Consider the following 26,386-nt stretch of genomic DNA (forward strand, 5'->3'; position numbering starts at 1 on the left):
GAGGAACATGGAGAAGATACGCAGAATAAAACGGTTGAAAGGATGAGGATGAAGGCGAGGGACATCCTGGTAGATAGCTTCCATCTTTTATTCAGCCAGTTTGAGTCTCTGAGCTCTGGGAGGCGTTATAGAGTTCCTCTGGCAACTAAAATGTATTTAAAAAGTCCTTCATCCCAAGTGCCTGCTGGCTTCCTATATTGTTTTGTTGTTGTTGTTGTTGTTGTTGTTGTTGTTGTTTTTTGTGAGCCGAAGACAATTTTCCACCCTGGTGATTCTACTCTATCCTATCCGGATCTGGTGCAGGGCACCACCAGCCACTCTGTCACCATTGTCATTGTCGTTATCAAGGTCATCAGTGAAAGCGACACCCACTGCAGGGACAGCAGCATCGTCTCGCTCACACACACACTCATCCCATCTATGGAAAGGTTCTGCCATCTTTGCTATGGCACAGAGAATCTTCTTTTATTCATCATTGGTGAATTTACCTCTGCAGGGATTGAACATGTAACATCTTCTATGTTGTTTTCTCAAACTGAAGTGGTCTTAGTCAGCATTGGATCATATTATTGTGTGCTATTGATTTTGTTATACACATCAGTTTTACCCATAGGTTCAGCCTAGAAATAAAACACAGCATGCTATGTTGTAAGTTGTATTATATAATAGTAGAAGTAGGTTTGTAGCATCATCAGATGAGTCACACCTGTTCTTCCTGTATCGTGTTTTATTACATATTAACTTCAAGTACAAAGCTTGACTGTTCATTTCATTCTTGGCATGCAAAATCTTCTTAGGGAGACTGATAGAATAGAAGCAGGAAGGTAGGCTAACATCATCTGTAGAGTCTGATGTTTCTGATTCTGAATGATTTGCTACCAGTCTAAATGAGCTACAAACCCACAGCACTGGCCGGGCCCCCTGCAGGGGGGGGGGGGCGCTGGGGGGGGCAAGGAAGGGGGGCTAGGGGAAAAGGGCTGTAGCCCGGGATAGGAAGGTGGTAGAGAGTCGGGATTCAATGGGTGGGTAGGAGGAGTGATTAGGGGGATGTGGGTGGGGAGCGGGCGTGGTCGTGCCATGAAGCTGAATGGCCACACCACCGCATCGTGGGCGTAAAGGTTTGCACTTTTTCCATCGATTCCCCCCACCCCATAGTGGATATCCTGTATATCCACCCCACAGTGGATATACTGTATATCCACTGTGGGGTGGATATACTGTATATCCACTATGGGGTGGGGGGAATCGATTCAGCATAGTATCGCGATATCTTGTGTGGCAATATATCGTATGCTATCGCACAAATGCCAAGTACCACGATATTTTATTATATAAAATGTCAAGTGCATGCAACATTTATGACAGGTTTTGGTAACGCTTTAGAATACAGCCCGCAAATAAGCATGTAACTAGAGGGTAACAAGATCTGTACTTATAGGCTAATTACGGGGTACCACACTGTACTTATAGTGTAACTACAGTCTTGTTACCCCGTAGTTATACTATAAGTACAGTCTTGTTACCCCGTAGTTATACTATAACTACAGTCTTGTTACCCCGTAGTTATACTATAACTACAGTCTTGTTACCCCATAGTTATACTATAACTACAGTCTTGTTACCCCGTAGTTACACTATAAGTACAGTTTTTCTACCTCCTCTTCCTCCTGAAAACCGGCGTTAGCATCCATAGTGTGTGACTGACAGCCCTGACCTAAGTGACGACAGACAGAGGGACAGACAGAGGGACAGACAGGCATGCCTTGCGACTCCCCTTTCTTGCGTCACAGCTTTGGGGTCCAAGATTTCAAAATAAAAGCACAAAAAGTAAAACGACCCCAGAAGTCACTGTAGTGTATATGTAAGTGTCTTAATGTGAAAATCCAGTTCCTCCATAATTCACCTACGACTGATTGGGGTCTCTAACCTGCACCATGCTCTTTAAGTATCATGATAATATCGTATTGTGGGGCATCTGGTGATTCCCACCCCTAATATCCACTGCTCCCTCCAGTCCTGAGTAGGAGCATGTGCAGAGAGAAAAGCATGGGAGCCAAAATCCACCCCTGAGGGAGCTGTTTTGATCACAGATGAGATAATGACAGTGATTTGATCATATGATAACAGAAGCTTCAATCAGAGTGGAGGGAGATGAACCGGTTAAGTGCTGTCACGTACCTTTGAGCTGGTTGATCAAACTAGCGCTGTCTGCCATATCAAAGCTGCAGCCTGCACTCCAGATTCAAACATTTTTGCTAACTTGACGCTGCCAGATGGGAACTCGCTCAGGAAAAGGGGCAGGCACATTCAAAACAATAGCTGGCAGGTGATTGGATGAACCGTCTATCTGATAGACGGTTCATCCAATCTCTCTATCACGTCCATCACAGGCTCGCTCTCGTCACACCTAAATTAACCTCGCGTCACCAGGCTCTTCTCGGCGAGAAAGAGCCTGGCCTCCGTTTACAAGGGATTTTGTCACTCGGCCTGTTTCCGGCCTAGAGCCCGCCCTAGACAGGAAACAAGCAGCGGAAACAGCTCGTTCAATTGAGAAATTAGACACAACGAATAAGAAAATAAAACGGCAAACAACTAGCCTCAACGCGAGACTCATCAGTCATTAACAAAAGATGGACGTACCGAACGAAGTTTTTTATTCGAAGTTCTTGTAGAAACATCACGGATTCACAATATCACATATTTTAAGCCAATACAGAAGCTTTACTTTTCAAACAAATGGCCAGTTGATGGAATAGTTATAGTTGTCTGTCCGCTGTTATCGATAATGGAGGATCAAGTACAACAGTTGAAATCCAAAGGCATCTCTGCTCTGCTGTCGGTGCTGGGAAAGACATGGACATTGAGCATAAGATTTCACATGGCGAGTACTCCATTGTCTTTGGCTCTCCAGAAACCTTCCTCGGTAGTGATTACTGGAGAAATGTGCTTGTTGTTGTTTTTATCAGGCTCTAGCTAACGTAACCTCACCGCGTCAAGCTAACGGCAACAAAGAAGTTTTTTTGCGCACTTATTTCCGGTATTGTTTCCTGTTTCCTTGGTTTACTCCCCCATGGCCAAAAGCGGTGTAAAGGGTGCCCAGACTACACCTAAATCCCGCCTGTAGCTGCCTCTAGACACTGGTTGGTGCGAACCACTGGTGGTTTGGAAGATCAACAGATTGGAGTGTGGCGAGATGGATTTGTCATGTGATCGGGATCTCGTGCGAATCCAGCTGCCTCACAAGGTTACATTTCTGCTGCCTAAATTGTGACTTGGGGAAGAGTCAGTGTGCGATGAGAGACTTTAAAGACTAAGTGGAAATGCCAAAAGTATTTCTGTGACTAAATGCTGTCAGTTGATTTTGATCCTCCCCTGACACTTTTGACAGACAATACAGTTGAAGACGGGCCAGTCTGAGGGTCAAACTGTCAGGACGAGCTTTGTTGAACCAACAACATTTTTTACATTTCAGAATTCAATAGGTGGTATAAATGATGAGAGGTATTGTCTCTTCACCAGATGTGAAAAGGTTATAAATGGCACAGCACAGTCCGTTTTATGAGGCTATTATTTGTTTTGCTTCCAGTCGAATAGCCTACCTTCTGCCAATATTTTTCAAAGCAGCCATATATTGTGTGTGTGGCCGTGGCGCACTTTGATTTGCTGTCTAAATGAAACAATCAAATATGAGTTATAGGTAGGCTATGAAAATATTCAGACCATACTATGAATGCATCAGTGAGCCACATAGAATGGATGTGAAAGCAGGTGTTTCTGTTTATGTAATGAGGTAGAAGTAGAGTTTATGGGAGTCATGGTGGTAACAGCTGGGTTGGTATGTGGCTGCATTTATCAGAAGGAAAGACTAAATATTGCCTGTGAGGCTCTAGCAGAGAAAATCAATGCTCCTACAACAGTGCAAGGTGCTGCTAGTATTTCATTTACAGGAATTCTGTGGAAGTTCAAATGTGTAAATGTTCAAAGATTTCACTGTATCCTGTTCCTGTAAAAGAAGAAAGAAGAAATTGTCAGTAGAAGAGAGATGCTAACATTAGTTGTCATACTACAGTATATTTCAGGCTATGAAGCAAAACTCACAGAAAACCAAAACCATTTTAAGACATTTGCCGATCAATTTCTAACATTTTGAAGATGGGAATCATACCATACCTTTGAACTATTAAGTGATGAGTTTAAAATAAAATAAATAAATACAAATTATAATGATAAAGAATATTTTAGAACAAAACCCTTCTTATAAAGAAATTGTGATTTTGCAGCAGTAATCCACAATAGTGGAGCAGATTAATGCACTTTTAATGTCAAATCGTTCAGAGGAAAGAAGCACCAAAATTGGCACATATACTCCCTGGGAATTGTTCTTTTGATAAAACCTATCCACCTTATTTTTGAATGCCCCGCTGTAAAAATAATGATGGGTACAAGGTCCGGTTTAAGTGAGCTGATTGTTGCAGTTTGCCATTTCCTAAAACGGTTGATTTGAAAACTCTGCAGGCAAGATGGCCGCCTACACTTCCTTCTTTACCCTGGCAGAATTCCTCCACCATAATCTAACATAACTTGGCCAATAAGTATGTAACATACAAAATAAAACAAATGGTAATGTCTTAATTTGAGGACATGTAACTGTTAAACTCGCATTCCAGGAATATTGTATTTACTGCGCTGCTCCAGATAACGTAGTTGGCTCGAGCGTGTTTTGTCGTGGAACCCACTCGCTTTGTGCCAGAACACAATCGATTTGGGGGTGGAACACACCAGGATTGGCCAACGCCAACGCCAGTGCCCAGAACTGTCAAATCAAATCATCGACAGAGATTCTGTGGCCCGCCTCCCAGTATTTTCAGTGTATCAGAGTTAGATAGAGAACGTGACAAATATAGCCACGTTATGGATATAAACAACAAACTAATGCTGGTGATCCGTATGGAAACAGTGTTACTCGAAATGGTTAAAAGTTATATCAATGTGGTCATTCAGTGGCGTTTTACTGCAATGTAACTTAGCTAGCTAGCCGCTAACATTAGCCACAGTAGGCAATTACACATGATGCACATGATGACTCTTAAAGGAATAATTATCGACGAGATTTTTGCCAAGCTGGACCTGATTAGAGATTTGCTACGTTCGCCCAGACGGGTGTCAAGCTGTCGGCAACAAGGCTGAGAGGATCACACCGGAAGAAAAACGCATATCATGGCAGCCAGAAATAAGGTGGATTAGCCACAATTTTTCCAATTGTGGCTGCCATTTCCACCCGTAAATACTATTTTGGGGGCAACTTTGTGTAGAATTGTCCAATTTGAATGATCTTGCTATCAAACCATAATTTTAACCATAATTTTAACCATAATTCATAAAAGCCAAATTTATTCCACATAAATGTCAAAATGGCTGCCATTCTAACCCTAACCCTGCTTCTTTCCACATAACCGTAAACGGTTTTCCTTTAATCTGCTCCACTACAAAGACACAGACATTATAGACATTTTTACATTTTCAATTTTATGTTCTTTTGTAAATTTTATTTCCATAATAAACCATTTACAGGGTTTCATTACCGGAAAACTCTGTACATGGTTTAGCCCGGCATCTCTCGGCCTGTCTCGGAGGGGAGTCCCCAGATGGGGGTCCATTGCTGGGTCCACTGCCTGGGTGGGCCCGCCCCCCGCGTGGCCTGCTCTCTCAGTTCCCAGTCACTAGCTGGGGGCGGGTCTGGGAGTGGGTCGCGTGGGGGGTGGGTTTACCCGGGCGACCATTGCTGGGCCCCCTCACAAGGTTCCTCCTCAGCCAAGTCACTGAGGCAATCCATATGGTGGAAAGGTTTTCTTGCGTTCACTGGGGGTGTGGGGACGCCGCTGTGTCCCGGCCCGGCCTTCTCTCCCACGCCTTATGTGGGGGGGGGGGGGGGCCGGGGCGGGGGGCATCGGTGCTCTTCATCACTGGTCGAGGGCTGCCGGTTGGTTTAGAACAGTTTAGGTAGGCGATAGATTAGCTACAGCCTAAGGCTGACCTGTTATAGTGTTCAGGCAAAGATCAGACTAGAGCAGAGTAGGATAGGCCAGATTAGGCTGTAGATTAGCTAGATACTATGTCCCAGTTAGCTCTGGTTAATGCTTAGAGTAGTCAGTTGTCTGATCTTCCCCCCCCCCCCTCTCTTTCTCTTTCCCCCGCTCCTTTCCCTTCTTCCCCCTTCCTGTTCCCCCCTCTCCCACACTTCCCACTCCCCCCCCCACCTCCTCTCTTTCCATGCTCTTTCCTCCCCCACATCCCACCCCCCCCTCCCTTCTCCTGCTCTCTCCTCCTTCTCCCCCCCTCTGCTCCTTCTCCTCTTCTCCCCTATTTTCCCGAACCCCTACCACTTCCTGCACCTCTCCTTCTCTGTTCTCTCTGTCCTCTCCCCTCTCTCACATTCCCCCTGCTCTCCTTCCCCTGCACCCTCCCACCTCTCCTTCTCTGTTCTCTCCTCCTCTCTGTCCTCTCCCCTCTCTCACATTCCCCCTGCTCTCTTTCCCCTGCACCCTCCCACTCTGTTCTCTCCTCCTCTCTGTCCTCTCCCCTCTCTCACATTCCCCCTGCTCTCCTTCCCCTGCACCCTCCCGCCCCTCCTTCTCTGTTCCCTCCTCCTCTCTGTCCTCTCCCCTCTCTCACATTCCCCCTGCACTCCTCCCCCTGCACCCTCCCACCTCTCCTTCTCTGTCCTCTCTGGGGGGGGGGGGGGTGTGGGGGAGGAGGGGGCGGAGAGGTCTGTTCCCTCCCCCGCCTCCTCCTCTCGCGTTCCCCCTGCTCTCCCTCCCCTGCACCCTCCCACCTCTCCTTCTCTGTTCTCTCCTCCTCTCTGTCCTCTCAGAGAGGTCTGTTCCCTCCCCCGCCTCCTCCTCTCGCGTTCCCCCTGCTCTCCCTCCCCTGCACCCTCCCACCTCTCCTTCTCTGTTCTCTCCTCCTCTCTGTCCTCTCCCCTCTCTCACATTCCCCCTGCACCCTCCCACCTCTCCTTCTCTGTTCTCTCCTCCTCTCTGTCCTCTCTGGGGGGGGGGGGATGTGGGGGTGGAGGGGGCGGAGAGGTCTGTTCCCTCCCCCACCTCCTCCTCCCGCGTTCCCCCTGCTCTCCCTCCCCTGCACCCTCCCACCTCTCCTTCTCTGTTCTCTCCTCCTCTCTGTCCTCTCCCCTCTCTCACATTCCCCTTGCACTCCTTCCCCTGCACCCGCCCACCTCTCCTTCTCTGTTCTCTCCTCCTCTCTGTCCTCTCTGGGGGGGGGGGGGGGGGGGGATGTGGGGGAGGAGGGAGCAGAGAGGTCTGTTCCCTCCCCCGCTTCCTCCTCTCGCGTTCCCCCTGCTCTCCCTCCCCTGCACCCTCCCACCTCTCCTTCTCTGTTCTCTCGTCCTCTCTGTCCTCTCCCCTCTCTCACATTCCCCCTGCACTCCCTCCCCTGCACCCTCCCACCTCTCCTTCTCTGTTCTCTCCTCCTCCGCATTTCCCCCTGCGTCTCTCCTTCTCTGTTCCCTCCTCCTCCGCGTTTCCCGTTTTCTCCCCGCCTCCTCCCTCCCTCACACTCCCCCTGCTTCTCTACCCTGGCTCTCCCTCCCCTGCACCCTCATCTCTCCTTCTCTGTTCTCTCCTCCTCCACATTTCCTATTTTCTCCCCACCTCCCCCCTCTCCTCCGTCTATATTGCTCATTCTCTCCCCACCTCCTCCCTCCCCCTGCTCTCTTCTCCCCCACACCTCCCCTCCCTTCCCCTCTCCTGCTCTCTCCTCTTGCTCCTTCCCCACCTCCTATACCCTCCAGCATCTCCCATTCCCTCCCCACCCCATCACTCTCTCACATTCCCCCTGCTCTTTTCCCTTCTCCTGCTCTCTCCTCTGCTCTCCCCTCATTCCTATATTTTCTATATTATCAATTGTTCAAATGTTATCTTTATTCTGTATATTCTTGTTACTGTTGTGTCAGCTAGAACTAGCTAGACATACTTTCTGTGAAGCCCTCTGAGACATGCTGTGAATTAGGGCTATATAAATAAACTTGACTTGACTTGACTATAGACAAAAATAACAGATTATGTTCTCCTGCTAACAGTCAAGTAGGCTCCCCCCCTTTTTAAAGTTTGAAACAGAATCACATAATCCTGTTTGAAAACCCATGTGTTGGCTGAAAACTGATCTTCGGCTCTGCTTGGCACGCAGCAAAATCACGTGCCAGTGTGGCTGTGGGCCTTCTGTGAATGTCAGTGTCTGATGTTAATGACGATCTAATGATAACACTGATGAGCACCATTTCTCCTTGAAATCTCTGCAAAGAGTGTCGAGTGTCAGATCTCAACAGCTCACTCCATTCGTGCTCTCCATTATTGTGCAGCCGGGGCAAGATTGAACACAGAGAGAGGGGTATTCATTCTACCAAAACACTGCCAATGTGATTATGTGTCTACTGAGTGCAGGAGGTCCAACCTGTAGGAGTAAAACCCAGCAGGTGGTCTCTACAGAAATATTTGATGGCATTAGTATTATTGATTTAAGCCTTGCGAATGTGTTTATTACTTGAGCCCGTCCGGAACAATCATGTCAGTGATATTCTACAGCTAGAACTGTAAAACATCCAGACTAAATTTGTTTACAAAATGTAATTTTATTTCAGTCTAGAGTACCATCTCAGTAATTTGAATCACATCACGGTGATTACTACCACTTTGGAATAGATAACACACTTCATACAGATGTTAGGCTAGATAGTGCTGTAATAAATCTAACTTTGGAAGAAATCTATTGAAATCTGATCTCTGAGAGCCTCTGTTAATATGAAAACTGAAGCAACCTCTGCAGTGATGGTGGTGTGAAGTGCCTATCACTTCCCTGATGCAACCAGGACTTATACCATCCAGCAGCACACGCAACTCTCCCTTTTTCAAGTCACAATAGTAGCAAATCAAAGAAAAAATCATTTTCATGAGCAGAAAGGAGCTAGAGAGCATCTCTGAGAATATTTTTCATTGACTAGCTTTGAGACCGTGGGACAGAGAGGTACAGCAGGAGACCGTGGGACAGAAAGGTAGAGCAGGAGACCTTGGGACAGAGAGGTAGAGCAGGAGACCTTGGGACAGAGAGGTACAGCAGGAGACCTTGGGACAGAGAGGTACAGCAGGAGACCTTGGGACAGAGAGGTACAGCAGGAGACCTTGGGACAGAGAGGTAGAGCAGGAGACCTTGGGACAGAGAGATACAGCAGGAGACCGTGGGACAGAGAGATACAGCAGGAGACATTGGGACAGAGAGATACAGCAGGAGACCGTGGGACAGAGAGGTACAGCAGGAGACTGTGGGACAGAGAGGTACAGCAGGAGACCTTGGGACAGAGAGGTAGAGCAGGAGACATTGGGACAGAGAGGTACAGCAGGAGACCTTGGGACAGAGAGGTAGAGCAGGAGACATTGGGACAGAGAGGTAGAGCAGGAGACCGTGGGACAGAAAGGTAGAGCAGGAGACCTTGGGACAGAGAGGTACAGCAGGAGACCTTGGGACAGAGAGGTACAGCAGAGGTGGGCTGTAATAAGAGAGGCAAGAGATATAGCTCTTGGCTATTTAAAAAACAAAAAATAAACAGAGACTTGGCAAACAACAGAAACAAAAAGCCATGGCTCCCTTTGAAACTCAATGCTTGACGTCTTTTTTTGGTCCCTCCCTGGACCAGGACATGATCTGGTTTACCTGTCAATCAACAAGTGCACAGTCAGTGATGAGGGCTCACCTGAAGGCAAGTCCAGTCCAACAGTCTATAATTCCAGAAGACAGTATCCTTGAGGTCCTTTTCCGCCATTTGTTTGATAGCAAGGCGAGGGGTGCATGGTCTGCCAAAAAGCGTATGTCAAGCCAAAAGGTAATGTTTGAGGAGTTCCAGTGCCAACAGTCCCAATGTCATTACCTATCCCTTTCTCCAGTGACATAATCTGGGTCTATTATAATCAGGTTCCAGTTGATGTAAACTACTGGATGTTCATCTTGTGTTGTTTTAGAGTCCTCATATTCTCCTCTGTCTCAAGTATCTGTTTGTACAATCATCTCCCAAGGGAAGCTCAGGGGAACAGGGACAGACTGTACACAGAGGATATCGCTGAGACCTTGGACTGTCTTCTCTGCCTTTCCAAACCACAATGAATGGGACTAGGGGAGTGGATCTTTGGTTAGGTTTGTGAGGGGAGAAGCTGCTCGGGAATAACAGTATAGAGAGCCAAAGTGGAACATCACTTCCTGCTTCAGCACCGTACCAGAGATTTTCATCCGGCATTTATTTTCCCATCGACATTTCGTAAAATGCTTATAAAAATAGTTTGACATGTTCAAACCAAACGGTTCAGATATATTTAGAAACAGGAGACCACATAACATTTCACTCAGACAAAAACATAAAAAAAAAAATGTGGGTATAAAGAAAATATTTTTTCTGTTGTTTTTTTCAGAGTGAAATGTTCTATGGTCTCTCCAGATTCTAAATATAGCTTTGACCAAGTAAAACTCTTTTTATAAGCATTTTACGAAATGTCTATGGCACAAATGGCACACAAAAATCTCTGGTACAGTGCCGAAGCAGGAAGTGACGTTCACTTTGCCTCTCTATAGTTAGGGATCAACCACCAGTTAAGAGGAAGAAAATTCCTCTTAGTCTTTACGGGCTGCATGCACTTGTTGATGCCCAGGATCTTTCTCTCTTGTGACGTCCTGGTGAAGCCAAGTACTCCTCCTCAAGTACTACTCCTCCTCAAGCTTCCTCAAAACTGAGTTCACACTCTTTTGGGATGATCTGTGGAGTTTGCACCAGAGCCTCCAGTACAGTTGTATGTCTCTGTGTATCCATCAGCCTGTGGACTGTGACCGGATAAACATTGTGTTCTGATACCGCCTTGTGAGTGTAGTGAATGTTTTCTGTTGGCAATCTGTGATGATGAGGATCTAACCGCCGACTTTCTGGTTAGTGGACGACGCGCTCTACCTCCTGAGCCACAGCCGCCCAGGTTTAGTACCTGGTCCCGCTATGGGCTGAGCTGTCCAGCTTACCAGGCAAGCAACAAGTTCTCAGTTAGTGGTTGCGATTATCTGGAGTTCCAGTCCAGAACCCAGTAATTCCAATATTCAGACCTCATAAGGTTTCCTCTGACAAACACAAAATTACTGTGGTTAATTTGGGACTGCACATGGACACAACATTTAAAGCCAATCAGCACTGTTTACAAGCAAACTTTGTTTGAATAGCTGTTTCTATGTCTACAGTTTGTAATAATATAATTGACAAATATTTTTGCCTTTTGCCATGCCATGCCATGTGTATATTGCATTTATTTTATGTGAATGGGTAGCCTAATGCAGTAGGTGTTAAATATCAAATTGTGACAGCACCACTGTCATATACACACACCAGAGGGTCAATCTGTTTTGTCCAACACATTTTTCATAAACACCCAATTGAGAGATTAATGCATTTGTGTTAAGATATCTTTTAAAAAGAGAAAATAAAACCAAAATGTGCATTTTAACAAGTTTAAAGAAGGGCCAGAACTATTAGAATGGCCGTAAGCTGTTGTTTTGACCTCTAGATTCCAAACTCTATAGTCGCTCATGATAAATACCCAATTGAGAGATTAATGCATTTATTGTGTTAAGATATCTTTTAAAAAGACAAAGCAACACCAAAATGTGAAAATATAGACTTAAAATAGGCCTAGAACCCTGGGAAATTCAATGAGGTCAAAATTACCACTTATGGCCATTCTAGGTAACAATTATCACATTTTCCTTGCCTTTTGTGTAATTCATATAAAAACTATTTTAAATTAAAGTACAGACACTTTTAGGAAAAGTCAGGTACCACCAGCATTGTATTTTTTAATTCAACAGTTATTGCACATATAAATTTCAAAAAGGTCAAAATGACCGCCGTGGCCAAGTGTTAAGTCAGCAGCTTTCATTCTTTAATTAAGTGATCTGTACAGACTTGTATTGCAATTGTAACACCTTTGCTGTTGTTCTTAACTAAATTGTCAAGTGGCCAAAGGGCATCCATTTGAAGCATTGGCAAAGTCCTTCAACTGGACTGAAATGTCATCCCGGTAGAGGCTGATTACTTAAGTGGGGGAAGTGTGTGTTTGTGTGTGTGTGTGTGTGTGGGGAGGGGGGGGGGGTGGCTCCCTCGGTGCTGTGGATTTCCACACTGAATGTAAACATTGTCACTGAGGGCAGCACAGCTCCATCTTATAGTATAGACTAATCTCACTCCAGGGGTGTGGCCTCAGGTTGCCGCTGCCAGTAGTTGGCACTGGTTAGAGCCAATGAGCAGAAACACAGAAGCCCTCCACCATAATGCCTCTCAATGACATTGAAGTCACAGTAAAAAGTAAAAATGAACAGTGTAATAGGTGTAATATGTAGGTGTAATAACAGCTGGCTAGTTTATTGGGACATGATTCTGCCGCCAAATAAAACTCTGCTGAATTTGAAAAATGACTCCTCCTCTTGCATGACGTGAAATGACAGGTTGCAGGAGTAACAAGATTACAAAAGGTTTTATTGATCCCCTCTGAAGATGAATTCATAAAGCAAATTCCACACACATCTCAAGTTCACATCATTATTTTAAGCAAAGTTATGGCACCATTATTTTTTCTATAATTTCACCACAAAAAAATACTCTGACTGTGACTGTGGCCATGGTTTTATTTCTACAAATTACGAGGAGGTAAGTGTCTTGAATAGATAAAACTATAACATATCTATAATCTCAACATTCCCCAAAGAAACTAGAATTAGCCAGGCCAGTAAAATGTTATTTGTTCAGCTCGTGATTTTGGGTGCAAAATAAAATATACACTCCACTGACACATTGCCTGACACCAGCGTAAAATTCTGGCAGACAGAGCAGTCAAGGAAGCACGATTGGTTTCCCCTTTGGAAGCAACACAGTGGTAAACAACTGATGGCCATTATTAAAAGCAAAGCGTATAAGCCTGGTATGACAAACAGGTTTATGCATGGGCGAAGTCCATCGTGCCAGAGCCATCCATTCTGCGCTGTCTCTCGCTTTCTCTCTCTCAGTGCCTCAGATGTTTCGTCTCCTGTCCTTATATTTATCCCTGCTCTTAAAGGAACACTCCGCCCATTTTCAACCAGCTTTATATCATTAGAACATCAGTAGTATATCAGAAAAGTGTAAAATGTTTTGAAGTCTGTCATTTAATTTGACAGGTATTGAGTGTTAAAGTGTGGACCAGTGACATCACTGGTCCACACTAACTCAAATTAATAACTCATTAACTCAAATCAACTCTCAATAACTGTCAAACTAGATGAATAGTTTGACAGTTATTGAGAGTTGATTTGAGTTAATGAGTTATTAATTTGAGTTAGTGTGGACCAGTGATGTCACTGGTCCACACTTTAACACTCAATAACTGTCAAATTAAATGACAGACTTCAAAACCGTTTACACTTTTCTGATATACTACTGATGTTCTAATGATATAAAGCTGGTTGAAAATGGGCGGAGTGTTCCTTTAATGCTAATACATCTAGCTACATTTTAGTGCTGCTAAGTAATAGAAGAAGTACAATGAGTGGAGGCCTTTTAATGTTGCTAAAGCCAACATCAACGAGGGGTCGCCTTTGCCACCCACCCACACACACACACACACACACACACACCTTCGCTTCCCCACGACCCCACAGTGCAGGTCAACAGTGTTGCGGTTCGACAGTCCTCTTAGTTTCTCTCACAGTTCACTCCCTCGTTTCCAGATTCACTCACTATAGGCTGCTTCACACAAGGAGGCGCCACATAGAATCTTTGTCCAGCATTTTGTCCATTCTTGGTGAATGCCATCTTTAAGTACGTGGAGGACACCTTTCACAACCAAAATTCACAAACTGAAGTCATTGGATCAGTAGGCTTCACAGGCACAAAAGGGGGATGGCGCTTCATCTCTACTGTCTCAGTGGGACTGACCTGTGAGTCTTTGGGTATGGTCTAATTTTAAAATGTGACACTGTAAACCGATGGAGCCTCATCCTGTGTACACAAGAATTCACTCTGCTGCACTCGAGAAAAAAATGAACCTGGAGAGAGCCATCGAGATGCTTTCTTCCCTTCTCATATTTTGATGAATATATGGAAAATCCATTGTCTTCATCCACACTGTGTTTCATCAACGGCGACAAAGTTGGGGGTGAAAATAAAAAAAAGTGATTTTAGCAGAGACAAAAAAAAGTCTTCACATAAGCAAAGTGGGGAAAAAATAAAATAAAGAGAGCTATGTAGGATTTGATTACTAAACAAACCACTGACAAAAATAGCAAAGCATTTTTCAAACACAGCCCAAAGGGTATCTAAGTAATTATCTACACACTTGTGCCACATCTCATTCGATGCAACATCACAAAACTGAACTTAAATGAATAATCACTAGAGGTATAATCAAGGCTGACCATCCTTGATACAGTCCTCACCCTGTGAACTACTGAATAAACAAGCCTACTTTAAGACAAGTGGTTATTGGGTCATTTTGAAATAGAACAATTCACAGCTTTACAATGCCCTTTCCTTGGATAGCTGGTCGGGCACATCAATAATACTGTAGTTGAGGCATTTGGAACAATGACTTGATAGGACTACATACTGTGTGGCCAGTGAGCAGGAAATGAGTATCTAAGATGCCTGTCTCTATATCATTCCTTATTCCATTTTTAAACTTCCTGCTGTGATTCCTGCGTGTGAAAGAACTATACCTGTACCTATTCTAAATGTCAGCTTTCCAGAGTGGATACATTCTTTGCTTACATGTCACAGAGAACGAGCAAATAAGAAAACATACACAGAACCATTACTAAGGTGGTGAAGAAACAGTCAGGTGCATTTGAACACCTGGGGCATTGGCTCCTGCTGCTTCCTACAGCTGCTTCCCGACGGTATCCGGGGCCAGTTAATCAAACACTTTGAGTGCAGTGAACAGCAGGTTATTTGGAATGGGAGACCAGAAGAAGAAGGCACAAAGGGGTGCTTCAGAGGAGCCCATGCTAAGGGGAATTGTGCATCTATACAGTTGATCAATAACAGTATGAATAGGATCTGGTACATCATGTGTAACAGTAGTCTATATCTGGGATCCCTCCTTCTCTATAGCCTCGGTTGGTGCCATATCCTGCATTAGAAACATGGTTGGCACCTTTGTACAGGCCAGTGCCATTGGAGGGGAATATGGTGTGAATGATGTAATCCTCCCGTAGGGGTTTTGGCTGCAGCGGCTGGCAAGCTGGCATAGGTGTCATCTGGAACCCGGGACCTCGGATCTCCAAGATGGTATTGTCCTTCTTGGTGCCTGACTCAATGTAATCATCATAGGCCTTGCTTTTTCGGGCGCTGCTGCGAGTGTAGTGATCACGGGAAGACAAATGGCCAGTCCTATGCCCGTACCAACAGAAGATGCCCAATATAAGAACCAAAGAGACAATGGCTGTAGCCCCACCGATGATCCCTGCCAATGGCACTGCAGTAATTTGCTGTGAGCCTTCATCTTCCTTCTGGTTCCCGTCCACCGGGCTGAGGTCTGATGTTTCGGCTTTGGCGCACACCAGAGCCTCATCAGTGTCGGTGTCTCCAGATGTGGCTGCTTTGCTTCCTGAGCTTGCAGTCAGGGGCACCATGCAGATGATGTAGCTGGAACGTGGCTGCAGCGACGTGAGCAGGTACTCTCGGCGATCCCCCCTCACCAGTGTCTCAGTGATGGAGCCCATGGCGTTACTGGTTCCCAGTCGGAGCCAGCTCAGCCTGAAGGAGGAGCTAGGCTGGGCCACACTCCAGGTAACACGGATGCTATTGTGAGACAGAGGCTTCACGTTGAGGGCCAGGCTCTTCCCCACACCGCTGCTGCCAAGGGTGTAGTCTAAGCCAGAGTCAGGAAGCCCCATGCCGGGCCTCTTGGAGCGGAGGGTGAAGAGGGAGCCCTGCGGAGGGGAGAGGGTAGTGGAGCTATCAATCACTCCAGCTCCACCCACTCTGTCTCTGTTCCCTACTGTCCTCACCACCTCACATTCCTCCATCTGGTCGGTCAGGTCTTTCAAGGCCAGGTCTCGCACCCTGTCGGGCCCATGGCAGGTGAGTCCCCTGACCGTGATGGAGTTGCCGCGGGCATGCAGCCAGTCGTACAGCCAGCGCAGGTTGCAGCCACAGTGCCAGGGATTACCACGTACCAGCAACTGTCCCAGGTTGTCCAGGTCTCTGAAAAGTCCTCGAGGCAGGGTGGTCAGGTTGTTTCCAGATAAATCCAGCCTCTGTAGCCTGCGCATGCCATCTAAGGAACCACGAGGCATATGAGTGATGGCGTTGTCCTGCAGAGACAGACGCTGCAGGTGGGCGGTGGGCAGGTTGACGGGCGGGGTCTGGAGGGAGTTTCGGACCAGAGACAGCTCAGTCAGGTTGGCAAGGCGGGAGAATGTGTCGTCTGCGATGCGCTGGTTCGCCAAAAGGTTCCCATCCAGTACGAGACATCGAAGGGAGGAGAGGCCTCGGAAGGCATGGGTTGGGATGGTGGAGATACGGTTGTCATCCAGACGGAGCTCTTCCAGAGAGGCAGGCAGGCCTGAGGGAATACTGGACAGGTGGTTGCGTGAAAGGAAGAGCAAGCGCAACCGGGGGTTGTCAGCAAAGGCCTGGTCCTCGATGCTGACGGTGGAGATAGAGTTGTCATCCAAGTGAAGCTTCTCCAGCAAGGGCATCCGGGCCAGCGCGCTGCGAGGAATAGTACGGATGTTGTTGTCCTGCAAATGTAGTTCGCGGAGGGACGGTGGAAGGTGCACGGGGAATTCATCGAGTTCATTATCGTAGAGGTAGACGACACGGACAGTGAGCTGGTGCTCCAGGGAGGTGGGCAAACCCGGGTTGTTTATGTGGTTGTTCTGAAGGTAGAGGACAGAGGCAGAAGAAGGCAGTGATGGAATGGAGTTCAGGCCACGGTCATTACAGTAGATAAAGTCCTCGTCGCACCTGCATACAGATGGGCACACTATGTCCCGGTCTCCAATGTATCCTTGTATCGTGGCCGCAGCAAACTGCAGCATGTCAGTACGTAGTGTCAAGCAAAGAAAGGGCAGCAAGAGCCAAGCCCGCAGTTTAACGACACTGACAGGTGCCATGACGGTGAACATAACTGTTGTTCCTCTTTTCCACGTCTGGCTTGAATCCTCAAATCCTAACGGTGAGCTGAAATCCTGTAACCTCCACCCTGGAAAGAAACAGAGAAACACATTAGAGTCACCACCGAACTACAGATGCTATATGGTCACAGGTGACTAGATGTCGAAGGTAATTTCATGGCCTCGGAAATGTGATGTAGCAGAGGGCATTCTACATTAAATTACCAGTATTTTCACAATTATGTATCGTACTATTAGGGAGATGTGCATACTAGGGGCACCAAGGCACAATAATGAGCGGTACAGACAATACTAATTATTATTAGGTTAAATTAGTAACAATAATCTGTGTTTCACCTAAGAATATAAAATGAGAATTTGGACATAATTCTAGGTATAAAGCAGAGTGAAAAACCTCTGGAAGTGACACAAATGTAATCCTACTTTTTGAGTTATGACTTGTACATCATTTTTTAATTTAAGAACACTCTCAACTCTTAAATTAGAATGCTTGAGAGGTCCCCAAACTCCATTAGTTGTTGCCAGCAGATGGCTGCATGCATCACGCAGACAGAGGTGAAGATATCATTTACACATACTTTTTAATGGAGGAACTTTGTCTTTCACCACATCGCCATCATCATCATCACTTTATTGACAGACACAAGGTCCAATAAAAAAACACACAATACATATAATACAGGCAAACATCACAACAAGAACACTAGCCACTCAACAATACTACATGATGTTCAAGAGCTAAATTATGTTCAGGCAGTCAGGAGGAGACAGTTCACTCCTCTATACCTGGACACTCCTCTATTATTGAGTTGTATCTAATTCATAAAATACTAAAATAGGTATTGTGAAAACAATTTATAATAATAATAATAATAATAATAATAATAATAATAATAATAATAATAATAATAATAATATTTTTTATTGATCATGTCATAACTAATTAATTATTTGTATTTATTTGTAGTTGCCAAAATTGTGCTTGTTTATGACACCAGCACATCACATCTTGGTTGATATTGTTATCGGTTTTTGCTATTGATTTAGTATGAGATGTAATACCATTAAGTACAGGGTTGCAATGTCTTCATTTTTTGCAAACTTGTAATATGCAACACTCTATTGCAGCCTTGAAGAGCCTTGGCCATTAGTCAAACTATTAAGGCCCACACAACACCAAACATAGTGAGGGTATAATATTGATTTCCTTACAAATCCTCGAGTGATCTGTCAGAGCCAGTCGGCTTTCATGTAGATTACAGGATTCCCAGGAGTCTTAGTTAGACAGTATGATAATTAACAAAATGAATGACGAGTCCTTTGTGAGTCGAATTTGTCGAATCTATCTACACCAAATGTAATCTATGACTATGCCTATCTACCCATTATCTAAAAAATACAACAAATTTGTGAAAATAAATTGTGCAGCGTTGCTGATATTTTACTCAAGCCATTTGGATAACCCAATAATAAGCTAAGCCACACCCAACACTCCAACAGCTATTCAACAGTTGCAGGTTTGGGGTCAATTAATGTCATTATTATCCATTATTTGTCCATCCAAATGTTATCCTTTTTTTTTTTTAAGGATGAGGTTAGGCGCGCTTCTACCCAAGCAGCCCAGCAGGCTGGTCCGGTGCTCTCAGAAGAGTCTTCAATCTTTAAAGAGAGACTTCAGATAACTTGTCCAAAGTCATGACATGACTCTGATGAAGACGCACTTGGTGTCGAAACGTTAGTCAATAAAAGTATATTCTACACTTGATCCATGGCGCCATACTTTGGACAAGTTATCTGAAGTCTCTCCTCAAAGGTTATAATTGTTTTATACTATAATGTCTAACTTTGAAATCCTATTTAGACAATTTTCTAATGGGTTTTATGCACATATGGGTCATGATCACAAGATATTTCCACCAAAAACAACATAGCATTACATTTGCAGCTTGGCATTGACCTTATTTGTGCATACTGAATCCCTTTTAGCCTCTTCACTTCAATTTAGAAATATCACGCGCTATGCGTGCTCATTTCTAGCGTGTCACTCGCTCACTTGCTCGTCTCAACTCAGTTGTTGCAATTGTGCACCGCGCACCACGACCCCTTGCCTTATTATAGTAGTGAGATGTGGGGTGTGATATTTAGTTAAATGTCAATTTGATATTTTTCCACATACTACACCAATCAGGCACTAGGGCTCTATTCTCCCCCTGGCCTTAAATTTGCGTTGATGGCTTGGCGCAGCGTTATTAGTGGGCGTGGTCACGTGCATTCACGCCTTTTTAAGCGTAGAATTATTCACAAGTGTTGGATTGGTGATCTCCAGTAAACCAATCACATTATTCCCTTCCAAGCTCCGATCCGCGGAGCGACTCCAGTCTGGTCAGAATAGCCAGAGAGTGAGAGAGAGGGTGAGAGAGAGTGAGAGAGAGAGAGACAGAGAGAGAGAACGAGAGAGAGAGGGGGGAGAGAGAGACAGAGAGAGTGAGAGAGAGCGAGAGAGGGTGAGAGAGAGTGAGAGAGAGACAGAGAGAGAGAGCGAGAGAGAGAGGGGGGAGAGAGAGAGAGAGAGGGAGAAGTCTGCATGCAGACACAACTGAGAGTTGCTTTGGAAAGGAGCTCGCACTGCATCGTCAATACACGTTCGCTAATAAAACTGTTTTGCCGGCTGGGAGGCTCAAACTGTCAATAGCGTCTGGCAACATGGAAATAACTATATATTTAGCTGATTGATGGATAGTTTCCCATTCAGTCCCTCTGTTTTGGCCACTTCTTCCTTTCACTTTTGGGACATGGAAGAATTGTCTCCAGCACAGCGCTGTTGATGAGACGAGAGAGGGGGAATCCTCGTGCTGTCACCATGGAGGTGCGGAATAAGGCCTGGTTTTGAAAAGCGTTAACCGCAAAATTAACGCCCGTTGGGAAGATCACTTTAGGCTGGTATTTATGGCCTATTCTGGCACTGTACCACGCCTCTTCAGCGTAAAGCGCATTTCAGGATGTAAAAACATGACGGTATCCTCCTGAGTCAGCGGTAGGCAGGCGTAAAGCATGTTCTTTTTTGCCTTTAAGGCCAGTTTAGCGCCTAAGACCAGGGGGAGAATAGAGCCCTATGTCTAATAAATCTCTAATCAAAATATAAATTACAAGTGTGGAAGGAGGTGACAAATTAAGACAATGTTAATGTTTAGAGGGCAAGATGACATTAATGGAAAATATGTTTTAGTTTGGCTGCAGTGAAGTCTGTTTGCTGATTACTACTTTGTACCCTACTCCTAAACAGCGAGACAAAGAAAAATGGTGTTTTCAAAGCTGGGAAGTGAGATGTTTTGCAAAGCTGTGAAAACAGATTGTACCCCCTTGAGGTGGCAGAGGGACAAGGGTGTGCCTGACCAAACAATTCTTCTTTCCCTGCTGTCATAGTGTAGTATGTGTAGTAGTAGTAGAGTAGAGTAGCACGTTTGTGATAGATTTATTGGCGAGGCATCACATTGCTATCCATACCATCCTAGGTTTACCGCAGAGTCTTGCTGGGCAGAATTAAGATGACGATTGACACCAAATTGAGGCAGGAACAGGCAGGCTTCAGGGAAGCGAGAAGGTGCACTGACCAGATCTTTACAGTAAGGAGCAATGCATGGAGTGGAACAATCCATTACAGATCAATTACATTGACTTCCAGAAAGCTTTTTACAGCTTACATCGAAGATCATGCAATCCCATGGAATTCCTCCAAAGATGACAGCATTAATAAGGATGTTTTATCATCAATTTGAGTGTAGTCTCATCGTAAATGGCAACCTCACTGAATGCTTCCCCGTGGGATCTGGTGCACGCCAAAACCCAAGTGATGTACATAAATTCAAAACCACATGCACCAATCACTGTGGATGGTATTTCTCTCAATTATGGCGAGGGGTTTACAGATTTAGGAAGTCTTCTCAGTAAGGACAATGCATGCAGCAAATACATCATCATAAGGCTTGGGAAAAAACCACATGGAAGTCAAAGCAGTACAGCCTAAAAACCAAGATCTGACTGTATAACAGCAATGTTAAATCAGAGCTGCTGCACGGCTCAGAATGCTGGCTAGTAGTTGACATGAAAAAGATCAATGCATTCCACAATGGATGTCTCCGGAAGATATGTTGCATCTTTCGGCCAGAAAATATCTCCAATGAGTACCAAAACAAAAATAGCGCTTGCGCATCAGTTTGCGCATGCCTTAAGGCATGGGAAGATAGCAGTCCGCCTTGCGCCGTCCACCAGGTGTTCTGCCGAGTGTTGCTCCCCCGCCCAGCAGCAAAAAAAAGCATCCCCACCTCACCGGGAGCTTACTTGTAATGATTTATACAGAAATGTAACTGTTTAAAAGTGATATAATTGTCTGGTAGACGTGACCTCCCTGATTGCTAAGTTAAAATAGCCCCGAATTATGTTGGGGATGCAATTCTCGGCGGGGTGCGCAAACGTTCACAACACGTGTCGCAAGCGCAAATTAGAGCCGTCCCAAAATCATCTGCGCCCCAAAATGCCTGCGCAAACGGGATTTAGGCGGTCTTAACTACCACAATTATTCACAGGCATGGCCAGGCAAGGCTGGGCATTACGTCAATCAAAACCAATCAGATTCCCGTCTTGTAGGCTAATGTCTGTTTGTGCGAGGCATGCAATATGCTGTAATTCTCTCCATGCATAATAGAGTGTACTCACTCGTGCGAGGACAGAGGGAGCTTATTGACAGATCGTCTGTGGTGCCAACGACCCTTCGGGTTATGAAGGTAAATAGCCTATGTCCATTGTCCAACACGTTTTCTCAATTAATTTCCCTCTTTGCGATGTGATAAAAGTTTCTCAGTGAGTTATAGTTGATTGCCTCACTGAATTATCTGCTAATACCCAATTTTAGCAGCATAATTCGATGCCTTTGCGTGACAAGGCTGTGCTTAATGACATATCCAAAAGGAATTCCACTTTTCACTGCGCAAATACCTCTCTGCGCCGGGAGCGCAGCCGTAATCTCCGTGCAGCGCACCCAGCGGCGCAGAGAGGTATTTGCACGTAAGAGGTCCTTTTCAAAGCTCTTAGCGCAAAGTAATTGCGCGCTGCTGACGATAGCATAATGCCATCTATCACCACATTTTAGCGCTGCTTTGGCTTGTGGCAGCCAATGCCCAGTACAATTATCACAGGCATGGGCTTGTGTCCGTCCCCAATTTGCATTGCATTAAATGAGCGCAAATGCAAAATTTGCGTTTTTGGGAAGATATAGGCCAAACTGTCACAATGATGTGCTGGAAACCAACATCGGCGGCTTCAATGGCTCGGACACAGGCCTGGCTCCAGGATGAAGTAATTGAGGGAGCAGTTAAAAAATAAATGGCTATACCAGTTTTTCCCTCGCCAAAATTTGCCCTAACTTAGGAGCAGTATTGTACCCCCTTCCAGACAAGCTAGGATGACATGGATAGTGCCAATGGATTCCGGGTGGTAAACTCCATCTAAGGCTAAATACCGGCAAAAGAGAGATGTGTCAATGGATTCCTTAGGTCTTCTAGTTATATGATCCCAGTATCTTCACTGTAGCTTTAAAAATGAGCCTGCTATAGCCTCTGAAAGACAGCAATGTCGCACCACGAGAAGTAGATGAGCAGTTCAATTGGGGGGGTGCAGAAAATACAACTGAGGCGGCAAAGCCCCCACTCGCACCTGTGGAGAACTGTGACCTCGCAACTGAAAAAGGCTAACGTAACTTGGGGCAAGGCACAACATGCTGCACAGGATAGGACCAGATTGAAGCAGATAGTCACAGCCTTATGTTCCACAGGGAATGAAGAGGATTAAGTAAGATACATATTAAATTTTGTAGTAATCCAAAGCATTTTGTGCTCTTTTCTCCTGTTCTCTTCACATAAACGTATGTCTACAGTATAGGCTATCTAACCTGGACAGGGTAGATTGCTACAGATAGTATGCATCACTGACAACCTGTTCTCCAACTAATTGTACTGCCTCAGGCAGTGAGATCTGACGTAAATATCAGATCACGAGTGAAGCAGGAAGGACAGGCGAAAATGAAAATGAAAGAAAAACATATGGATTCACTCACAACGTGCATCTAAATCAATGTGCACTTTGTTTGTTGTGTTCTTTTATCTTTCTATTTTACTTTTTATACATTATTTTCTCAATTCTCTTGTCACAGTAAAGCGGCATCAATGCACTTTGAGGGGAGTTGAAGAGGGAAATATCTGTGAAGTATTACCCAAATAAAAAAATTAAACAATTTGCAGTTTAATATTAACTAAAACATTTGTTGAGAAGCAAACACCGACTAAGGCGGCTACACATCACGCTATAAATGTTTGTTGTGTGTGTGTGTGTGTGTGTGTGTGTGTGTGTGTGTGTGTGTGTGTGTGTGTGTGTGTGTGTGTGTGTGTGTGTGTGTGTGTGTGTGTGTGCGTGTGTGCGTGCGTGCGTGCGTGCGTGCAGCCGAGTACAGCACTGAAGAACGAATAACTCTGGAATCTCAGGAGCTGCACCGACGGGTCTCTTGAACAGTATTTGGGTCAGCCCTTTTAACAGCAAGATAGATGCACAGTGTGAGATTCATGATGTGTTGCAGGGAGCCAGACAGATTTGTGGAGCACTGAGTTGTGATTCTTTGGATTAAGCGGGTGTTAGAAGAAAGAATGGCAGGCAAACAGATAAAGTTTTAAGACATTTCAGTTTTACTGACCCAAGGTTACTCATTCATTTCCCCTATAAGGGCTTGTGTGTGTAATCCCAATTCAAACTGCATCATTCATACACGAGGGATGGCAATGTAAGTATAGGGATGCACGATATATCGGCAATCATATCGGTATCGGGTGATGTTAGTCATTTTTTTATATATCGGTATTCGGTATCGATCCAATGAGCAAAATAGCACCAATTGGTTATCGTATCGCCAAAAAATTTGATATTAAGAGGAATGGATGCGGTAACTCTATGATTTACGGGCTTTTCCAAATGTTTTGGAAATAAAGAAAAGTCAGTAGGCACATCCAACGTCAAAAAGGGCAGCTGCAGAGCCGAAAATGAACAGACTACAAAAATGAATAAAAACAGCTCACACACGCAGGGCTCCAGTTTCACTGTTTTATTGCACCAAAAGTCATGTGTGCCGTTTGGAGCAGCAAGGTGTCTGCTCCAAACTGTCTGATGAAGGAGCTTGACACTCGAAACATTGCTTTGACATGTGGTGCAATAAAACAGTGAAACTGGAGCCCTGCAGTGTGCCAACTGTTTTTATTCATTTTTTAAAATAAAGGAAGACATTACTTTTTCAAACTCACAATGTAAACAACACATTGTGAGTTTGAAAAGGTAATGGGCTCTATCGTTGCATCGGCCTATGAACTGCGCTCAACGCCAGACGCAGCGCAGATTAGTGGGCGTGGACCAGCGCACTTGATATTTTGGTATCGGCACTACACGCAGCATTAAGCATTACAACCACGCCTTTTAAGCGTAAAATTATGCACTATCTGCTCATTGGGTAAGTGCAGTAAACGAATCACATGCTTCACTTTTCAGCTCCAATTCCACGGAGCGATCCAGTCCAGGTTCAGGAAAGCCGAGGGCTCTGATCTCTCCCCCCCCCCTTTTATCCCCTCTGTTTGTCTGGCTATTATTCCATATTATTCTCAAACCAATCTAACTGCAGTTTAAATACTGCAAGCATGTAAATACGCTACACTATAGCAAGATCAAAGTGAAAAGAATGTTCTAAACGCATCAGCTAGAAAAATATAGCCTATGCCTATATGATGAGATTAATTAGATTGGTGAAAGTTTGTCCAGAATGATATAGTTTTCTCTCCCCTGCTGCACAGGTAGGATGATGCACATAAATATAGCCTACATTATGTAAAGTCATTGCAGAAATGTGTTTTTATTGTAAAACTAAATGTGAAGTAGGGCCAATTTATTGGAGCAGACATCACAGTATAGCACATGACAGTAGATGCGCGTTACGCTGTCACTTATCTAAATCACATTAAATCGACGAGGGATATATATAGGCCCAGGATGACATATATGTTTCACATAGGGTTGTGTTTGGATTTCCGATTTTATTTTGTCCAATATTGAAATGTTCTACAATAGCATGTTGTAGGAACATTACACATTATTTACATCTATTTCGATGTACCTTTCTATCTATTTAGGCTCATTTCGATGCGATTTATTATCCAAATGTATTAGCCCAATGCATGCTGGGAGATTTCACATGTCTGGCTGTTGCAGGGAAGCCGCAGTGAATGTTTGCCCAGAATGATCTCGTTTTCACTCGCCTTCACTGCACAGGTAGGATGATGCAATAGCCTCTGAATGTCACGGGCTCAAAACTGTCATGTTAGAAAAAACTGTCATGTTGTTATAGCCTACTATGTACGGTAGAACAACTTATTTTTTCTGAGAGAGAGAGAGAACCGGCAAACTTTTTTTCAAGCAGTCATATTGTGTCAGACTGATGAGCAAGAGAGAGGGAGTGACACAGAGAGAAGGGACAGAGGAAAGGGCAGAGGAGCGCTCCGCGCAACCAGCGTACTGAATAGGCCTGGTTTTCAAAAGCCCTAAATTAACGCCAGGTAGGAAGATATCATTAGGCCGGTATTTAAGGCCGAAACGCCCATTCTCGCCGATTCTGGGACTGCGCCACGCCCAGTTCGCCTAAAGCGCATTTCGGGGCCTAAAGCCATGTTGATATCTTCCCCGAGACAGGCGCAAGGCACGTTTTTTTGCGTGTAAGGCCAGTTTTTGCGCTGAAGGCCTGTGGGAGAATAGGGCCCAATGTGTTTTCAGTATATAGAAAATTTGATTATCATAGCAAGTTGGTTTTATACAGATCTTATCAGGTAAATATCGGTTATATTCGGCCATAACAGCAATGTTAATATCGGTTATCGGTATCGGCCACAATTTTCATATCGGTGCATCCCTAGTGTAAGGTTAAGTGTTATTATGTCTGTGTATGTGAATGTGCTGTGTAAGTACTGTATGCATGTCTGTCTGGGTGCTATCACATTGCAAACATTAACCCATGTGTGGGGAATATATATGGCTGCAGTGTACGTTTCAGCTATCTGTAGTGAGGAATGTGGGGTTACAGAGGGGGCAGGGAGGGAGA

At 44.8% G+C, this 26,386-nt stretch overlaps 1 protein-coding gene across 1 annotated transcript; it reads right to left on the reverse strand.

Moving 5' to 3' along the window:
• Positions 1 to 15,132: 15,132 nt before the first annotated feature.
• flrt1a (fibronectin leucine rich transmembrane protein 1a) lies at positions 15,133 to 17,199 on the reverse strand (the record flags this gene model as incomplete). The annotated part of the gene is made up of 1 exon (XM_083637742.1): positions 15,133 to 17,199. One exon carries the CDS (start codon positions 17,197 to 17,199, stop codon positions 15,133 to 15,135), a length of 2,067 nt encoding a protein of 688 aa, XP_083493868.1.
• Between the last annotated feature and the right edge of the window lie 9,187 nt (positions 17,200 to 26,386).

Source organism: Poromitra crassiceps (assembly GCF_964638095.1).
Source record: "Poromitra crassiceps genome assembly, chromosome: 1".
NCBI lineage: Eukaryota > Metazoa > Chordata > Actinopteri > Beryciformes > Melamphaidae > Poromitra > Poromitra crassiceps.